This window comes from Vulpes vulpes, chromosome 1 (assembly GCF_048418805.1).
Source record: "Vulpes vulpes isolate BD-2025 chromosome 1, VulVul3, whole genome shotgun sequence".
In the NCBI taxonomy this organism is placed as follows: domain Eukaryota; kingdom Metazoa; phylum Chordata; class Mammalia; order Carnivora; family Canidae; genus Vulpes; species Vulpes vulpes.
The window spans coordinates 11,797,235-11,817,433 of record NC_132780.1 but is presented as its reverse complement, the minus strand read 5'-3'; the positions used below and the strand labels follow the sequence as shown (position 1 = coordinate 11,817,433).

Below are 20,199 nucleotides of genomic sequence, written 5' to 3'. Positions count from 1 at the left end.
CGATGCCGGTTTCCAGGATCACGCCCTGGGCTGAAGGCAGCGCTAAACCGCTGAGCCACCCAGGGATCCCCCGTTTTTTCTCTTTTATACAACCGAACTTTTTCAATTCGTAATTGCTTTCTCATGAGCTTCAAGAAATGTATAAAACAAAAAGAAATCTGACAGCTGCAGCGCCAGAGGAACTGCTCAGACCGAAGCCACCTTCGCCCAGAACTAGAGCAAGCCGGTGGGAAAGCGCGATCCCGCGAGCTGCATTCTGGGAAACGTAGTCCAGCAGGTGCGTGAAACCCGAGGCGCTTCCCCTTGGGCATTCTGGGAAGTGTAGTCCAGGAGCCCGGTAGAGTCCGGGGCACTTCCGCTCCAGGAAGGCGAGGTCGGGGCCGAGGTTGCTGGCGGTGAGGTGAGTTCACCCCGTGTCGCTGCGGTCCCTCCGAGCCTCCTCGGTCTCGGCGTGGGGCCAGCAGCCAGCCGGACCCCGCTCCTGGGGAAGGGGAGCCGCGGCCGGCGGCGGCGGAGGGCGGGGACGGAGGCGGCGGCGGCACAGTGCCGCTGCCCGGCGGAGCCTCGGCGTCGGGGCGGGCGCGCGTGGCCAGCGGAGTTTGAAGGTCTCCCGCGCTCTCGGCGCCCCCGGCCCCCACCCCCGGCCCGGCCCTGCCGCCGGCGCCGCGTCCGCCTTGCGGGGAAACATTGCGCGAGCCACTTAGCATCCCCTTGCCTCGGTTTTCTCGTGCCTAAAGAGCGTTAGTGCCTTCCCGGCGGTGCTTGGAGAATCCAACGAGATCAGCTGGGAAAGCTGCAGATCGGCGCCTCGCGCCGTGTGGGATGGCACCGCGCGCTCTGTCCTCGCAACTCGGGGCCCGTGTGGTGGGGAAGCTCCCGAGAGCCCCTGAGAGCCCCCGCTGCACGCAGCGCCGCCGGCCCGTGCCCCCTCTGCCGCGGGGCCGGTCCTGGATTCCCGGTCTCTCCCGAGACACTTGTTGAGGAAGGAGAGTTCTCCTTAGCCCGACCCTGGCGAAAGTTCTTGGTGGTTTATCCCAGAGAAACGGCCGCGGTCCCGGCTTCGCGGAGTGCCCGCGGCGTGGCGCGTCCCTGACTGTTCACAGCTGCGTCCGTTCGTTCAAATGCAACAGGATTCCTTAGTCTGCGGTTTTTATTATTCTTTGCCTCCGTGCACACGGGAGAAACTTGGTGGCGCCTCTTCCGGCTTAATGACAAGCTCCAGTAATCACACATCTTAAAAATGGTGTTCAGTGCGGGACGGAGTAGGGGGGAAATCATGGCAGTTCATCGTTAGCAGGAGAAGGAATCCTCCAAGGATCTGTGGGACAACCAGCGAGAAGGACTTTCCTTAGGGTGAGGATAACTCACAGCCCAGAGCATTCAGCTCTGAATTCTAGGCTTCTCAAAACCTTCACTTTCCGGAGAGCACATCTGCAAGGGGGGTTTTGTGAAGCATAATAGCATCTGCTTGTGTGGCTCCGCAGGAAATGGGGAATACTGGCAGTATGATGATCCGCATTTACAGGTGGCTGGATTGAGGCACAGAAAGATTAAGAACTCGCTCAAGGTTTACCCTGCTAGTAAATAGAAGGCAATAAGGAGAAATGCAGAATTTGAACCCAGGCACTTTGGTCCCAGTAAGTTATATTGTCTGTATGCCTCTCATTTCCTCTCATACCCAGGCTGGGGAATACTCTGGAAGCTGCCAGAAGCACTTAGATTAGGGACTGCTCATGAACTCACACAGTTGATTGAGGGGGAAGCTGGAATCCAGCCGCGGTTCTGAGTTCTGCTGGGGAAAGAGACACGTCTTCCTGTTGGCACAAAGTGCCACGTAGACTAGCAGCTCTCTCATGATGACTTTCCCTTCCACAGTTTTGCCTTCCCGAACTCTGCCCTTCCCCAGAAGGAAAAGGAGAAAAATGACCAAGTTCCAGGTAAGTTGGGTTTGCCTTTCTGTTCCTTAAAATGACATGTCATAAAGACTGGATGCATTTTTCCCCTGCTTGGGAAGGGTAAAAGGTAACCCAAGGCACATAATTGTTGTATACCAGGCTCTTGCGCTTTGTTTCCAAACAATTGTGTGGAAATTAATAGATTTTTTTTTAAAAAATGACTTCCATATTACAGACGTGTTTACAAATCAGTTTTAATTGGTCCCGCATTCTTTCTCATTTGCATTGACATGCCTAGATTTGTAATCATAGTTTAAGTATCATTTTGGATTTTGCAAATGTAATTTTATGTTACCTACACTTTAAATAGTCATATCATTTCCCATAATTTACCTACTGCTTTACTCCATTCTTCATTTACAGGTGGGTTTTACCATTTTAAAGATGTTTGCAGTAACAGTTTTCTTACATATAATCTTTCCATACGGAAATTCTTGAGATTTAAGTCATTTTTTTTTCTCTTTGAAGTTTTAGAGACTCCATTGTTTTCTCACAAGAGGTGCCTCCTATTTTGTGATAAGAATGTCTAAAGTATGGTTTGGTGCAGCAGAGTCCATCTCAGACTGAACTCTGAAAATAATTTTAGTTGTTTTCAACAAGAAAAACTAGATTTGGAGCGTGCCTGGCCAGCTCGGTCTGTTGAGTGTGTGAATCTTGATCTCAGGGTCCTGAGTTCAAGCCGCACGTTGGCTGTAGAGCTTATTTAAAAATAAATAAATATTTTAGAATAATAATAAAGAGCTAGATTCTTTTTTTTTTTAAGATTTTATTTATCTATTCATAGAGACACAGAGAGAGAGGCAGGCAGAGACACAGGCAGAGGGAGAAGCAGGCTCCATGCTGGGAGTTCGAGGTGGGACTCCATCCCGGGTCTCCAGGATCACACCCCTGGCTGCAGGGGGCGCTAAACCACTGTGCCACCGGGGCTGCCCTAGATTCTCTTTTTTATTCTAAGCTAAACCATGTGTGTATTATAGTTGAATGTTTGTTTTATTCATTAACATGTTAATATGTTTTAAAGAAGTACATATTTAATTTTAAAAATCTTTAGTACTGGGGCGCCTGGGTGGTTCAGAGATTGAGCCTCTATCTTTGGTTCAGGTCGTGATCGTGGGGTCCTGGGATCAAGTCCCACATCAGGCTCACTGTGGAGAATCTGCTTTTCCCTCTGCCCATGTCTCTGCCTCTCATGAATAAATAAATAAAATCTTTAAAAAATAAAAATCTTTAGCACTAGGGATTTGCCAGGCATTTTAACTCTGTGGAACAGCTGTGTGAGGATGTAGATGGTCTTATCTGCATTTTAACATGAAAAAACCTTGTGAACCTTCAGATACCTACTGAAATTTACTCAGTGCCCAGGGACACTAACATTCCCATCGCCTAAGCCGGGAGTTTCAGATGTTCAATGAGAGTAAATGGAAAGATCCAGAAGAAAAGAGACTTCTCTATTCAGGAACCTGAGCCAAGCTTCATGTGTGCTGGCATGTCTGGTAGACAGAGGACTCCAAAAATAATATTGTCCTCACCTTATTCCTTTTTTCAGTGGCTGTCTCTTCTATTCAGATGTCTTAACTAGTTGTTTAGTATATAGATGCTCAGAACTCAAGCTAAAGTTGAGATAATTTTTATTTCCATACAGAAAAATTTGTGAGACATATAGGAAACAGGAGTCAGGGTTAGGGGTTGGGGGGTGAAGATGGGAATCTATACATACTAGGAAAAAGGCTTAATATTCTCAATAGGAATTTTACTGGATCCATAAGATACTCCAGCAGGATTATGAATGAAGGAAATGAACAGGTAATATAAAAAAATCAACGTCAGGCAGCCTGCTTCTCCCTCTGCCTGTGTCTCTGCCTCTCTCTCTGCATCTCTATGAATAAATAAATAAAATCTTTAAAAAAAATCAAAAGATGTTTTTTATTATTTGAATATAGTTGACAGTATGTTGTAAGACAATCTTTTAGGGATGCCTGGGTGAGCTCAGCAGTTGAGCATTTGCCTTTAACTCAGGGCGTGATCCCACATCAGGGATTGAGTCCCACATCAGGATTCCTGCATAGAGCCTGCTTCTCCCTCTGCCTATGTCTCTGCCTCTCTCATGAATGAATGAATGAATGAATGAATGAATGAATATCTTTTTTAAAAAAGACAATCGTTTAAAAAAATTAAATAAGTGGAGGGACGCCTGGGTGGCTCCGATGGTTGAGTGTCTGATTCTTGGTTTTGGTTCAGGTCATGATCTCAGGGTTGTAAGATTGAGCCCTGAGTCAGGCTTCATACTCAGCACTGAGTCTCCTTGAGGTCCTCTCCCTCTGCCCCTCCCCCAGCTCACTCTTTCTCTCCCTCTCTCTCAAATAAAATCTTTTTTAAAAATTAAAAAAAAATTAAGTGGAAATTTTTTTAAGAGTTGTTTTTATCACTTAACCAAATTACCCAACATTTGAAAAATAAGATAATGTCCAGTTTTGGTCAGAATATAGAGAATCAGGGATACTTCTAATCTCTTACAGGAAGAGTTAATTGGGAAAATTGTCATTATATTAGCAAAATAAAGGTGCATATTTTTCAACAGTGCAATTGCCATTTCTTGGAACTTATCCTAGGGAAGTAACAAGACAGTTGGCAGAGATCTATATAAAAATGTTTTCTGCAGCATTTTAATAGTTAAAAAAATTTATTGTGTTGTTTAATTACTTGGAATCATTAAATATATCCTAGATCACCATTTTTATGGAATACTATGCAACCAGGAATAATGATGATAACAGAAATAGCGATGGCTGACATTTGTTGAGTACTTAATATGTGTCAGATGCTGCCCTAAGTCCTTTAGTCTCATTTGAGCCCTTCCAAGTGCCTAATGTGGTACTATTGCACAGATAAGGACATCGAAGTATTGAGAAGTTAGGTGACTTGACCAGGGTCCCAAAGCCAATCATGGACAGAATCTTAGAGGCATTTGGTCTCCAGAACATACGTTCTTAACCTCGACACTGATTATTGCTGCGATTGACAGGTGGGGCATGCTCCTGAGAACACAGGTCCCTGCCCTGGAGGGGTGCTAACGGCCTGTTCGATGGGCACATGCTGATGACGGAGTAAAGGAGGGGGCACTATTCGATGCTGTTGGGATGAATTAACTCAAAATTTCTTACAAAATTTGGCTGTATTGGTCAAATTGTAAAATATGTGTATGCCATTAGTTGACAATGACAGTTCTAGAGACTTAACTACATAAGGGCACCATGGGGGCACCTGGGTGGCTTAATCTGTTAAGTGCCTTTGGGTCAGGTCATGATCCCAGGGTCCTGGGATGGAGCCCCTTGTTGGGCTCCCTGCTCAGTGGGGAGTCTGCTTCTCCCTCTCGCTCTGCTGCTCCCCCTGCTTATGTTCAATCAAATAAATAAATCTTTTTTAAAAATTAAAAAAAATATAAAGAGCACCATGTTACATGTACGGAAGTGTTTTTCTTCTCTTTCCTTCTCCCTCTGCGTTCCTCACATTTTTGGTGTGATTGTGGAAAGGGAAGAGGAGAAGCTGTTACTAAGAAGAGTTGCTTAGATCTCTCAGAATGGGGAACCACTTTCCACATACTCCCTCTGCTGCCTCAGTGCTACCCCACTGCCAGTGGCCCGGTGGGTGCAGGATTGAGGTGTGTGTGCTTGGTGTTGTAGGAGGCAGTGACATTCAAGGACGTGGCCGTGGTCTTCAGTGAGGAGGAGCTGGGGCTGCTGGACCCCACCCAGAGGAAGCTGTACCGAGATGTGATGCTGGAGAACTTCAGGAACCTGGTCTCTGTGGGTGAGGACAGGATGTTTCTGTAACTCATCCCCTCAAGCAGGGTTTCTTAACCTTGGCACTCTTGACCTTGAGGGGCAGATAATTCTGTGTTATGAGGACTGTCCTCTGCATATTAGGATGTTCAGTGACACCAGTGGCCTCTGCCCACTAGTTCAAAGCATCAGGACTTCTCAGATATCAGAGTTTTCAAGTCCCTTTGGAGCACGGAGACCAGACGTTTCTAGTCTTTGCTCCAAGGTAGATGTTATCTCATGTAAATGAACTATAGATGAACCGTTAAGCTTGTCTTCACCTGGCTCCATAGCTTGTACATCATGGCCCATTGGTGGGTCAGGAATTTAATTTAGTAAATTGCATCATTTACAAATCAGTCTTTGTAAATCATTTGCGTCATTTACAAAATCATTTGCGTCATTTACAAATCAGTCTTGTAGAAGACTTGGAGAACGGAGGAACAGTATCAGGGCTCCTTAGAATGGTGCACATAGGTGCACATGACAGCAGTAACTGCAGGCTGTTTACAGTGAGGGGTCTCAGACTGGGAAAGATATAATAAAAACAGACTTTGGTTAGAAACAGTTCATTTGAGGGGCATCTGGGGACCTCAGTTGGATAAGCATCTGACTCTTGGTTTCAGCTCAGGTCATGATCTCAGGGTTGGAAGACTGAGCCCCGCCATCAGACTCTGTACTTGGCAGGAGTCTGCGTGAGTTTCTCTCTCCCTCTGTCTCTCCTCCCACCTCATCTTAAAAGAATAAGAAACAGTTCATTTGATCATTTATTTCAAGAATTTGTGTGGTAGTAGTATATTTCTAATGATACCAAGTGTATTTACTATGGGTGGTGATAGGAAAGTGTTTGATAAACACTGCTTTGGGCAAGGGCATATTACATTATGGGATCGGAACCAAAATTTTCCAGTACTTTTGCCCTTAATGTTTTTCACTTTTTATCTTTTTGTAGGGCATTCATCCTCCAAACCAGATGTGATATCCCAATTGGAGAGAGAGGAAAAGCTTTGCACAAAGGAGTTCCATACTCAAGGAGGTAGGCACTCAGCTAAGAATCATGCAGCTGGGGTCCTTGTAGGTGGCAGTGTCGTTGTTCTGCCTCTGTTCTGGATAACCTTCATGCAGCAGCTAGAGAGACCCTTTGAAAACATTAATCACATCATGTCCCTCCTCTGCTTCAAATCCTCCATAGTCTTCTCCCTTCACTCAGAATCAAACCAGAAGTGTTAGGGGCACCTGAGTGACTCTCAAGTGCCCGACTTATGGTTTGGACTCCAGTCATAATCTCAGGGTCATGAGCTCGAGCCCCCATGTCTGGCTTTGTGCTCAGTGTGGAATCTACTTGAGAGTCTCTCTCCCCCTCTGCCCCTGCCTGTGTTCTCCCTCTCAAATGAAACAAAACAAAACAACAAAATCAAGAAAATCCCAAAGTATTCAAGGGGGCTGGAAGGCCCTATAGTATGTGCTCATTCCCCCAGCTTAAACATTCATTCTGCATCTTTCTCCAGTCACACCCTACCCCCCGCCCCATTTGTCTGCCAGCCTCACTTGTGCCCCATTTAGCACAAATATGCTTTACACGTCAGGATCTTTTCCATTCGCTTCTCTGGCTGGATTGCTGCCAGCCCGTGAACATTGGAACGCCCTGGCTTCTTACTCACTCATGTCTGTGAGAAGCCCTTTCTTCCGAGGCCTTCTCTACCACTTAAAATGCCGTCTCCTGTCACTCTCCATGTCCTTGACTTGTCTTAATTGTGTGTAAGCACTATACTGCCAGACTTACTAGCATATGTAATTTTTAAATTGTGGTAAAATATACATGTCATAAAATTTATGTTAACCATCTCTCAGTGGACAGTCCAGTGGCATTAAGTACGTTCACATTGTTGTACAACCATCAGCGCTGTCCGTCTCCTGAACTTTTCCATCATCCTAAATTGAAACTACACATTAGATAATGACTCCCTGTCTTCCCTTACCCCAGTTCCTAGTAACCACTATTCTTAACTGTGTCTATGGATTCGACTATTTCAAGTACCTCATGTCAGTGGAATCATGAAATATTTGCCATTTGTATCTGGTTTATTTCTCTTAGCGTGATGTTTTCAAGGTTGATCATGTCATAATATATGTCACAATTCCCTTCCTTTTGGGGGCACCTGGGTGGCTCAGTAGTTGAGTGTCTGCCTTCTGCTCAGGGTGTGAGCCTGGGGTCCTGGGATCGAGTCCCGCATCGGGCTCCACACAGGGAGCCTGCTTTTCCCTCTGCCTCTGCTTCTGCCTCTGTGTGTCTCTCATGAATAAATAAAGTCTTTAAAATAAAATTTTCTTCACCTGTTGATGGGCATTTGGGTTGTTTGTACTATTTAGTTATCGTGAATAATGCTGCTGTGAATGTGGGTGTACAAATATCTGCAAATCCGTGCTTTCCATTTTTTGTGTGTATACCCAGAATAGAAATGCTGGATCATATTATAATTCTATTTTTAATTTTTGAGAAACCACCATACTGTTTTTCACAGTAGCCACGCTATTTTATGTTCCCACCAGCAGTACACAAGGGCTCCAGTTAATCCTCACCAATGCTTGTTGTTTTCTGTGGGTTTCTTTTAATCTTAATTATAACCACCCTAATGGGTATGAAGTAGTATCTTGTTTTGATTTGCAGTTCTCTAATAATTAGTGATACTGAGCATCTTTTCGTGTACTTGTTAGCCATTTGTGTATCTTCTTTGGAGAAATGTCTCTACAAATCTTTCTTCCATTTTGAGTCAGGTTGTTTTCTGTTGAGTTTTAAGAGTTCTTTGTACTCTGAATGCTAATCCCTTACCAGATTTGTGATTTACAAGTATTTCCTCTTTCGGTGTGTGACCTTTTTACTCTATTGATAGTGTCTTTTGATGCATAAGAGTTTATAATTTTCATGAAATTCTCAAATGTGTCTGCTTCTTTTGATCCCTGTGCCTTTGGCATCATATCCAAGAAATCATTGTCAAATCCAATGTTATGAAGCTTTTGCCCTCTGTTTTCTCATAGGAGTTTTATAGTTTTAGCTCCTATGTCTAGATCTTTGATGCATTTTGAAGTAATTTTTAAATATAAAAAGAATGGTCTGATTTCATTCTTTTGCATGTGGATATCCAATTTTTCTAGCACCATTTATTGAAAAGACTGTCCTTTTTCCCACTGAATGGTCTTCACACCCTTGTCAAAAACCATTTGACTGTGTATGTGGTGGTTTATTTCTGGGCTTTCTAGACTGTTCCTTTGGTCTGTTTGTCTTTATGCCAGTACCCCACTGTTTTGACTACTGCAAGTTTATAGTAAATTTTGAAATCAGGAAGTGAGTGCCTCCAACTTTTTCTTTTTTTAAAGGTTTCTTTTGGCTACTCAGGGTGCCTTGAGATTCCATGTGAATTTTAGGGTGGATTTTTCTGTTTCTGTATTGTTGGGATTTTGATAGAGATTGCATTGAATCTGTAGATCCTTTTGGGTAACACTGATATCTTAACAGTATTAAACCTTCCAATCCATGAACATGGGCTTATTCCATTTTTTTATGTTTTTAATTTATCAGTGTTTTGTAGTTTTCAGTGCACATGTCTTTCACCTCCTTGGTTAATTCCCCCTTCCTTCCTTCCTTCCCTTCCTTTCCCTTTCCTCCCCTTCCCATATGATCCTCTGTGCTATTCCACATATGAGTGATTTTCATTTGTCTCAAAATATTTTCTAATTTCCTTTGCGATTTTTTGTCTTTAATTTATTGGTTATTTACAGTTTTAATATCCAAATATTTGTGAATTCTTAGGCATCCTTCTGCATTTGATTTCTTGTTTCAATACTGTGATTAGGAAAGTTTGTTATAGGATATCAATCTTTTTAAATTTGTTAAGACTTGTTTTGTGGCTTAACATATAGCCTGCCCTGGAGAATGCTCCATGTGTACTTGAGAAAAATGCATGTTCTGCTGCTATTGGGTAACATTTTCTGTCCATCAGCTTGTAGTATTAAGTTCTCTATTTCCTTGTTGATCTTTCATCTGGTTCTATCCATTACCGAAAGTAAATATTGAATTCTCCTTCTATTACTATTGATAGCTATTTGTCTTAGGAAATTCTAAGGGAGATGCCTGGGTGGCTCAGCGTTTGAGGGTCTGCCTTTCACTCAGGGTGTGATCTCAGGGTCTGGGATTGAGTTGCACATCAGGCTCCCTGTGAGGAGCCTGCTTTTCTCTTAGCCTGTGTCTCAGTGTCTCTCTCTCTCTCTCTCTCTGTCTCTCATGGATAAATAAATAAATCTTAAAAAAAAAAAAAAAAAAAGGAAATTCTAAGGATGTAGGGATCTATGGTCCAAGAACTGAAGACCAAAATACATATTTATTATAAACCACAGTATCATGTTTTATAGGGTTCAGTGGATAGGTTTTATATATCTTTAGTTTTTCAAAAGTATTTTATTTTTTGACACTATAAATAGAACTATTTCATTTCTCAGTTATGCTCTTTTACAACATAGGAAATACAATCGGTTTTTTTTTTTTTTTAATTTTTATTTATTTATGATAGTCACACACACAGAGAGAGAGAGAGAGGCAGAGACATAGGCAGAGGGAGAAGCAGGCTCCATGCACCGGGAGCCCGACGTGGGATTCGATCCCCGGTCTCCAGGATTGCGCCCTGGACCAAAGGCAGGTGCCAAACCACTGCGCCACCCAGGGATCCCTACAATTGGTTTTTGACATCAACCTTGTAGTCTGCAGTCTTCCCATGTTGGTATATTCTAGAAACATTTTAGTACCTTTTTTATACATTCCTTATACATTCCTACAGACTTTCTGTGTAGAAAATTATGATCTACAAATGTGTATTCTTTCCAGTATGAATGCCTTTGGGTTTTTTGATTGTTTGCCTGATGCGTGTGCACAGCATTCAGTCTTTTACCACTGATAATGATACTAGTCATAGGCTTTTTTGGGGGGTTGAGTTCCCATCTTAGTTTCAGTTTTTTTCTTTATCATGAATGGGTAACAGTATATATATGTATACATTTTGTAAAATGCTTAGTCTGCATTTACTGAGATGATTATAAGATTTTTTTTCCTTCATGCTGTGAATATGGTAAAATGCATTGGTGATTTCACATATTAAAACAAGCTTGCATTCCCTTCTATTAAAAAACAAAATTTAGCTGACTAAATTTTAAAGATTTTACTGGCTTTATTCAGTGATTCATAAATCAGGCAACATCATTACAGCAGATAGAAAAGCTCCCAGAGATCTATATAAAAGATTTCGACAGCAAAATGGAACAGGAGCAAGGCAATTACAGGAGGCAAAAAGTAAGTTGGTTATTGCAGGGTTACCTTCCTTTAAGAGGATACAGGGGTACCTACTACAGCTGATCTGGGGATTCCTGATTGATTGGTTTAAGATCCCATTTCTGGGTGAGCCAAAATTGTAATTAAGTCTTGGTTTGGTGGCATGGGGTGTAGCATAAGCAACTCCATTTGGGTCCTCTTGTCTTGTATTTATTTTTGTTATTTTTTTTTAAAGATGTATTTATTTGAGAGACACAGAGACATATGGCAGAGGGAGAAGCAGGCTCCCTGTGGGGAGCTGGATGCGGGACTTGATCCCAGGACCCTGGGATCACATAGATGCTCAACCACTGAGTCAACCAGGTGCCCCTGTTTTTAACACTGGGATTAACCCCACTTATTCATGATGTACTAGTGTTTTTTTATTACGTTTCTAGAAACAAGATTCGTTCTTTGTTAAGGATTTTTACACTTTATGTTGAGGGGTTTTGATTTGCCATTTTCTTGAGACTTGATGTCTTTGTCTGATTTTGATATCAAGTAACACTGGCCTTATACAATAACTCAAATATACCATCCTCTTATATTTTCTGAAAGGATTCGTATAGGGCTGGTATTACTCCTTTACTGACTGCTAATTGGAATCCACTGGTGAAGTTGGTCTTTTTGTGAGAATGTCTTTATGAATTAAATTTCTGAACTATTTAGATTTTTTGCTTTTCTTGCAACAGATTTGGTAATTTGTATGTTTCAGGGAATTAGTATATTTTTAAAAATTTGAGTTGTTGAATATATCTCCTTATTTTAATGCTTCTAAGATCTATAGTAAAATTCTATCTTTTGTGCTTAATGTTGAACTTTCCCTACTTGTTTCATTTGATTTTTACTCTGATTTCCTTACTTCCTCTTTTCATGGCTTCTTGAGGTGGAACCTTAGGTTTTTTATTTTACACTTTGTTTTCTGATACAAACTTTTAACACTATAAAATTATCTGAGTTCCGTTTAACTGCACACCAGAAATAGAAATATAATGAATATTATGTCACAAAGTATTTTCTAACTTCCCATGAAATTTCCTGTTTGACATGTGGGTTATGTAGAGTATATTTAATTTTGATATTCTTAGGACTTTTCTGGATATCTTAAGTTTTTTAAAATCTAATTTTTTAATTGAAGTATAGTTGACACGCAGTGATAGTTTCAGGTAGGCAACATAGTAAATAGACAACTGTATATACATTATGCTACTATCTGTCAGCATACAGCACTGTTACAATACCTTGATTGTATTACTTATGCTGTACCTCTCATCCCTGTAACTCATTCATCCCACAGTTGGAATCCTGTACTTCGTACTCCCTTCACCTATTTTGCCCGCCATCCCTCCACCCCCACCAGCAACCACCAGTTCTCTGTTATTTACAGGCCTATTTTTGCTTTGTTCATATGTTTTGATTTTTAGATTCCACCTATAAGTGAAATCAAAAGGTATTTGTCTTTTTTTTTTAAGGATTTTATTTATTCATGAGAGACAGAGAGAGAGAGAGAGAGATGGGCAGAGAGATGAAGCAGGCTCCATGCAGGAAGCCTGGTGTGGAACTCCACCCCAGCCCCGGGATCATGACCTGAGTTGAAGGCGAACACTCAACTGCTGAGCCACCTAGGCGTCCCTTCTTTGACTTATTTCACTCAGCATAATGCCTTCTAGGTCTGTCCATGTTGTTGCAAATGGCAAGATCTTATTCTTATGAGTAATATTCCATTGTGTTTATGTCTGTGTGTACACCACCCACATATTTTATCAGTTCATCTGTTGATGGACACTTGGGCTGCTTCCATGTCTTGGGTCTTGTAAATAGTTCTGCAGCAAACATAGAGGTGCATATAGCCTTTTGAATTTGTGTTGCGTTTTTTTTGTGTGTGTGGGGGTTTTTTTGTTTGTTAAGTACCCATTAGTGGAATTACTAGCTTATGTGCTAATTCTATTTTTAATTTTTTGAGAAACCTTCATACTGTTTCTCACAGTGGCTGCAAATTCCCACCAGTAGTGCACAAGCGTTCCTTTTTCTCCACATCTTCACCAACACTTAAAATTTTTTAAATCGTATTTTTATTAATTCAAATTCAGTTAACATATAATGTATTATTAATTGCAGAGGTAGAGGTCAGTGATTCATCTGTCTTATATGATGCCCAGTGCTTGGGGCGCCTGTGTGGCTCAGCGGTTTGGCACATGCCTTTGCCCTGGGGCGTGATCCTGGGTCCCGGAATCGAGTATCGCGTCGGGCTTCCTGCATGGAGCTTGCTTCTCCCTCTGCCTGTGTCTCTGCCTTTCTCTCTCTCTGTCTCTCTCATGAATAAATAAACTTAAAAAAAAAAAAAAAAGATTTAACACCCAGTGCTCATTACTTCATGCACCCTCCTTAATGTCCACAGCCTAGTTACCCCATGCCCCCAGTTACCTCTTCTCCAGCAACTGTTTCCTGTGATTAGGAGTCTCTTACAGTTTGTCTTCCTCTCTGATTTCATCGTTTTATTTTTTCCTCTCTTCCTCTGTGTTCCTCTGTTTTGTTTCTTAAATTCCACATGAGTTAGATCATATGGTAATTGTTTTTCTGTGATTGACTAATTTCACTTAGCATAATACTCTAGTTCCATCCATGTCATTGCAAATGGCAAGATTTCATTTTTTTTTTTTTTTTGATGGTTGAGTATCATACAATATTCCATTGTATATATCCACATCTCCTTTATCAATTCTTCTGTCGATGGATCTATGGGTTCTTTCCATAGTTTGGTTATTGTAGACATTGCTGCTATAAACATTGGGGTGCAGGTGCCTTTCACATCACTACATTTGTATTTTGGGGATAAATACCCAGTAGTGCAATTGCTGGGTCATAGGGTAGCTCCATTTTCAACTTTGAGGAACCTCCACACTGTTTTCCAAAGTGGCTGTACCAGCCTGCATCCCCACCAACAGCATACAAGGGTTCCTGTTTCTCCGAATCCTCATCAGCATCTGTTGTTTCCTGACTTGTTAATTTTAGCCGTTCTGACTGGTGTGAAGTGGTATTTCCCTGATGCCAAGTGATGTTGAGTATTTTTTCATGTCTGTTGGCCATTTGTATGTCTTCTTTGGAGAAATGTCTGTTCCTGTGTTCTGCCCATTTCTTGATTGGCTTTTTTTTTCCTTTGGATGTTGAGTTTGATAAGTTCTTTACAGATTTTTGGATACTAGCCCTTTATCTGATAAGATATTTGCAAATATCTTCTCCCATTCTGTTGGTTGTCTTTTGGTTTTGCTGTTTCCTTTGCTGGGAAAAAGCTTTTTTTTCTGGTGAAGTCCCAATAGTTCATTTTTGCCTTTGCTTCCCTTGCCTTTAGAGACATGTCTTACAAGAAGTTGCTGCAGCCAAAGAAGTTGCTGCCTGTGTTATCCTCTAGGATTTTGATGGATTCCTGTCTCACATTTAGGTCTTTCATCCATTTTGAGTCTACCCTTGTGTATGCTGTAAAGAAATGGTTCAGTTTCATTCCTGTGCGTGTGGCTCCAATTTCCCCAACACCACTTGTTGAAGAGACTTTTTTCCATTGAATATTCTTTCCTGCTTTGTCAAAGATTAGTTGACCACAGAGTTGAGGGTCCATTTCTGGGTTCTCTATTCTGTTCCACTGAACTCTGTGTCTGTTTTTGTGCCAGTAACATACTATCTTGGTGATTACAGTTTAAAAAAAAAAGATTTTATTTATTCATGAGAGAGAAGCAGAGGGAGAAGCAGACTCCCTGCAAGAAGCCCAATGCAGGACTTGATCCCAGACCATTGAGCCACCCAGGCGTCCCATGATTACAGCTTTATAATATAGCTTGAAGTCCAGAATTGTGACTCCTCCAGCTTTGATTTTCTTTTTCAGCATTCCTTTGGCTGTTTGGGTTCTTTTCTGGTAGGTTTGGTTTTTTGGAGATCTTATTTTCCTTTGTAGGAGTTAGGTTTTGTTGTTTGCCACCAGGAACTAGGCAGCTTCCTCCCAACCTCGTCACACACTCACCAGGAGGGATGGGGCAAGCAAAAACACAAATTTTGCACAGCTTTGAGTACATCTTTTACTTGGTTAAACATTATCTTGGTTGTTGCAGCTCAGCTAGTTTTCAAATTTTTCACAAAATGATGTCTGTATGATGTTGGTTATTTGTTGCTCCTGTGTGGGACCTAGGGCTGGACCATCCCACTCTGCCCTCCTGCTTACCTCTGTCACTCTTTTAGCTCTTTGAGTCTGTTTCAGACAGTCCTAAAGACCTTGTCTGACGCTGCTGATACTCGTCTTAGGTAATTCATTGCTGCCACTTTATTTTATTCCTTCAGATAGGCCATATTTTTCCAGGGTTGGCTGGGGTTTTGTTTTGGTTTTTGTATGCTTTGATGTTGTTGAAAGTTGGGCATTTGAGAAAGCATCTTTTGAGACCAGCTATTTTCTAGGAAAGACCTTTACTAATGTGCAAGGTGTGTTCTGACCTCCTGGGTTTCCCAATGGTGAGGGGCTTAAGGTCATCTCAGAATATTCTGAGCATGTGTCTTGCCTGGGCCTACGTATGTGTTTTTTTTTTTTTTTTTTTTTTTTAATTCCTTCATACACAAAGATGCTTTTAAGTGTCTGAATCTCCCAAAGACTATCACCCTAGCTTTATGGGGACATAGGTGTTCTCTTGTGTTCCTTCACACACAGTCTTCTCCCCAGGCTTCTGTGGGTCTGTAGTTCCCCTGAAGCTCCCACGAGGCCTGCTGCAGCTTCCTGTTGGGTTTCCTCATCGTGTCCCCAAGTCAGAGCAGACACCTGTCCCTCTGGTGGCCCCCAAGCAGGGTAGAGTAGCACAAATAAAGATAGCTCAGCTCTGCTTTGCCTGCTTTGAAGTAGGGAATTGGGAGGTGGGTTTCTGCATCCTTCAAATGGGACCTTACCATAAGTAAAAATGCCACTATGTTTAAAAGTAGCTGCATATGAGAAGGGGGGGAAGCCTACACAGCCTCAGGTCAAGACACATGCTCAGAAGAGACCCAAGAAGACCTTAAACCCTCACTCGGGACTACTCCCAAATTTCCTCCCATTTTAAACGTGTATTTTTCTTTCTATTGGACCATCCCTTGTTTACTGTAGATCTTTGTTTTTCAGCTAGCCTCTAGTTTTTAACATTTCCCCTGGGGAACAAGGGTTTGGAGCTCCTTCATTCACCACCTTGTTGATGTCACACTCTCTGTTCCTAATTCTTTGTTCTTTATCCTTCCAGGAGGCAGGAATCAAAAGGAGATGGAGACTTTTCATGAAGCAGGAATAAGGTGCCTTTCATTAGGGGAGCTTTCATGTTGGCAAATCAAGAGACATGTGAGCAAATTAACCAAAAATCAAGACTCTGTGATAAATATTCAAGGAAAGAGTTCTCAGCTCCCCGACCAGTGTGATTCCCCCTGTCAAGTTGGAGCAGGAATATGTATTCAGGCTTCTGTGGAGGACAGCTGTATAATGAATCTTATAGAGGATCATTCCAATATTATTGAAAATCAAGAATTTCTGGCCCAGAGAACTCCGAATTCTTGGAGTAAAATATATCTCAGCGAAATGCAGAATTATCAGAGAAGTTGTAAGCAGACTCCAATGAAAAACCAGTTATGTATATTTGCTCCGTATGTTAACATTTTCAGTTGTATTTCACGCTACCACGATGATGATACAGTGCACAAAAGAGACAAAGCTCACAACAACAATTGTGATAAAGACATCTTAAAGGTGTCCCCTCTCACCCAGCAGACCTATCACTGTAGCGAATGTGAGAAAGCCTTCAGTGATGGCCCCAGCCTTGAACTTCATCAGCAGGTACACTCTGGAAAGAAGTCCCCCCCTTACAGCACACATGAGAAGGACCCTGGTTATAGCTCAGCTATTCCTGTTCAACAAAGTGTTTACACAGGAAAAAAACGCTATTGGTGTCATGAGTGTGGGAAGGGTTTCAGTCAGAGCTCAAACCTGCAAACGCATCAGAGAGTCCACACAGGGGAGAAGCCCTATTCGTGCCTTGAGTGTGGTAAGAGCTTTAACCAGACCTCACATCTTTATGCCCATTTGCCTATTCACACAGGAGAGAAACCCTACAGATGTGAAAGTTGTGGGAAGGGCTTCAGTCGTAGCACAGATCTGAATATTCATTGCAGAGTTCACACTGGAGAGAAACCTTACAAGTGTGAGGTGTGTGGGAAGGGCTTCACTCAAAGGTCACATCTCCAGGCCCACGAGAGAATCCATACTGGAGAGAAACCATATAAATGTGGAGATTGTGGTAAACGCTTTAGTTGTAGCTCAAATCTTCATACCCACCAGAGAGTTCACACTGAAGAGAAACCCTACAAGTGTGATGAGTGTGGGAAGTGTTTCAGTTTGAGCTTTAATCTTCATAGTCATCAACGAGTCCATACAGGAGAGAAACCATACAAGTGTGAAGAGTGTGGGAAGGGTTTTAGTTCAGCCTCAAGTTTCCAGAGCCATCAGAGAGTTCACACAGGAGAGAAACCATTTCGATGCAACGTGTGTGGTAAAGGCTTCAGTCAAAGCTCGTATTTTCAAGCCCATCAGAGGGTCCACACTGGAGAAAAACCATACAAATGTGAGGTGTGTGGGAAGCGCTTCAATTGGAGTTTGAATCTTCACAATCATCAGAGGGTCCACACGGGAGAGAAACCTTATAAATGTGAAGAGTGTGGGAAGGGCTTTAGTCAGGCCTCAAATCTTCAAGCTCATCAGAGTGTCCATACTGGGGAGAAGCCATTCAAATGTGATGCATGTCAGAAGCGATTCAGCCAGGCCTCACATCTTCAAGCCCATCAGAGAGTCCACACCGGAGAGAAACCATATAAATGTGATACGTGTGGTAAGGCCTTCAGCCAGAGGTCAAATCTTCAAGTCCATCAGATAATTCACACTGGAGAGAAACCGTTTAAATGTGAGGAGTGTGGGAAAGAATTTAGTTGGAGTGCTGGGCTCAGTGCTCATCAGAGAGTTCACACAGGAGAGAAACCATATACATGTCAGCAGTGTGGTAAGGGCTTCAGTCAGGCCTCACATTTCCACACACATCAGAGGGTCCACACTGGAGAAAGGCCATACATATGTGATGTCTGTTGTAAAGGCTTCAGCCAGAGATCACATCTTGTCTATCATCAGAGAGTCCACACTGGAGGAAATCTATAGGTGTGAGGTGTGATGTCGTCTTTGTTAGAGTTCACGTCCTCATCTCTACTGGAAGATCAATGCTGGTAATTGTGGAATGTTCCTAACAAACTCAGAAGCTTCAAGGAATCTTCACATGCAAATCAGCTCTGTAAAATGCTGTTTTAAGGACTCAGTTGGGAGATAAATTCTTTGCAAAGATCACATTTAATAGATGAGAGAAAACCTATAAATACAATCAGTGTTTATACGAGAGTTCTGAATGTCCCAGTTTTCAAGATGCAACACAAAAGAATTTCAAAGTTCATCTGAATTTACGCAGGAAAGAAGCCTTATAAATGAAGACTAGGGGGGCAGGACTTTAATGAAAGTATAATGATGGACAAATAAAATTAATGGCAACAGCAATATAACCTCCATGTAGGGAGGGAGGTTTTTCACTACTTTATCTCTACCATGTAGAAGTGTGCTTGGTTCATAATAGATGCCCAGCAATTACTGAACAAAGTGAGAAAATCTAGGATAAATATTTGAAAATTCTACTCCCCTACCCTGATTTCATAACAACATACTCAAGAGGAACCCTGCTAGTAGCCTTAATGAGATTAATTTCTGGAAACGTTCAAGTACAGAAAATCATGCCATGCTGCCATCCACAGTAATGCAAATTTGGACGAATTTGTGAATGGCCCCCATCCTCCATTTGGCCCTGGTTTGTTGTAGTCAGGACATGTGTACAGTGTAATATTTAGTATCATTAGTTTGTATTTTATAGACTAAAAAAATACTGTTTTTAATCTAATAATATGATACAACAATTTATATGCTTGGAAATTTTGGATCCTAATACATTAAGGTAGGATTTCACTGTAACTCTTTGAAAGTTTAAAAGTAGTTATTAATGACAAGTTTTTTAGTAAACTTGAATTGTTAGTAATTGGTTTCTTGTCATTATTTCTCTTCAGGCTTAGATCAGATTGCCTTCTCTGTGTACAATCCTGCAGCACAGACCTGTATAGGCAGGGGCTTTGGCAGATTTCAAGGACATTAGTTTTGTCACACCCCAAGTGGAGGGTGGAGCAAGAAACCTGTTGAATTCTTACTGAAATTTCATTAAATATAACAGTTTAGATGGATTACCATTTATACAGCATTCTGTGTTCAACACCTCTTGTCAGGAATGGACAACATGAGTTGGTCAATGTATACCAAGATACCCATTGACCTGGCAATCTTAGCACTAGACGCTTTGCTCAGGAGATTGATTATAGCTTAAATGAGTGTGTGCACAAGGATGTTTATGCTGATCTAAAAAAAAATTAGCAAAATATTGGAAGAGCTATGTTCTAATACATAGCTGCACACAGACCTGGATCTGTAAGGACAGGCAGAGGAAACTAGGTTAGAGCCTTCCTGGTATGTGTGGCCCAAATAATAACATGTATACCTACAGATGTACTTACATTCACAGAGGTAATATGTAGAGGGACTTTCACTGACATGCTACCCCGTTTACTCTGGCAGAGAGGCTTAGGATGGTTTTAGCTTTTTGAAAAATTATTCAGTGACCATTATTACTGTTTACCAAAACAGTGAAACTATGAGACAAAATTACATGAATAAATGAATATTCCTTAAAGCTAACATAAGGCTTTATCTCATCATAGGGCTTGGAGATCTGATAGATACACATGAAAGGATGTTCATCGTTTCCGTAATAGCACACTTTGCATTCATCAGTTGAATCAACAAAACAATTTGTTTATCCATTCAGTGGAATACTATGCAGAGTCCAATGAAAAAAATTAATTTACGGTTACTAACCTTGGTATGCATAGAGAAGTGGCCAGAGACATAGCGCTTTGTAGGAGATATATAATAAATCTGTAATGC

General features: G+C 41.7%; 1 protein-coding gene across 1 annotated transcript; it reads left to right on the top strand.

Annotated features, from left to right (window-relative positions):
* Positions 1-321: 321 nt before the first annotated feature.
* Positions 322-19,243, top strand: ZNF235 (zinc finger protein 235). Its single transcript, XM_026013964.2, has 5 exons — positions 322-400; positions 1,876-1,937; positions 5,636-5,762; positions 6,726-6,809; positions 16,376-19,243. The coding sequence occupies exons 2-5, from the start codon at positions 1,923-1,925 to the stop codon at positions 18,325-18,327; spliced, it is 2,178 nt and encodes a 725-aa protein (XP_025869749.2). The 5' UTR covers positions 322-400; positions 1,876-1,922; the 3' UTR covers positions 18,328-19,243.
* Positions 19,244-20,199: the final 956 nt, after the last annotated feature.

Coding starts and splice junctions, on each gene's coding strand:
- ZNF235 (XM_026013964.2), top strand. Junction 5,763..6,725: donor CAGGAACCTGGTCTCTGTGG/GTGAGGACAGGA, acceptor ATCTTTTTGTAG/GGCATTCATCCTCCAAACCA. Junction 6,810..16,375: donor GGAGTTCCATACTCAAGGAG/GTAGGCACTCAG, acceptor TTATCCTTCCAG/GAGGCAGGAATCAAAAGGAG.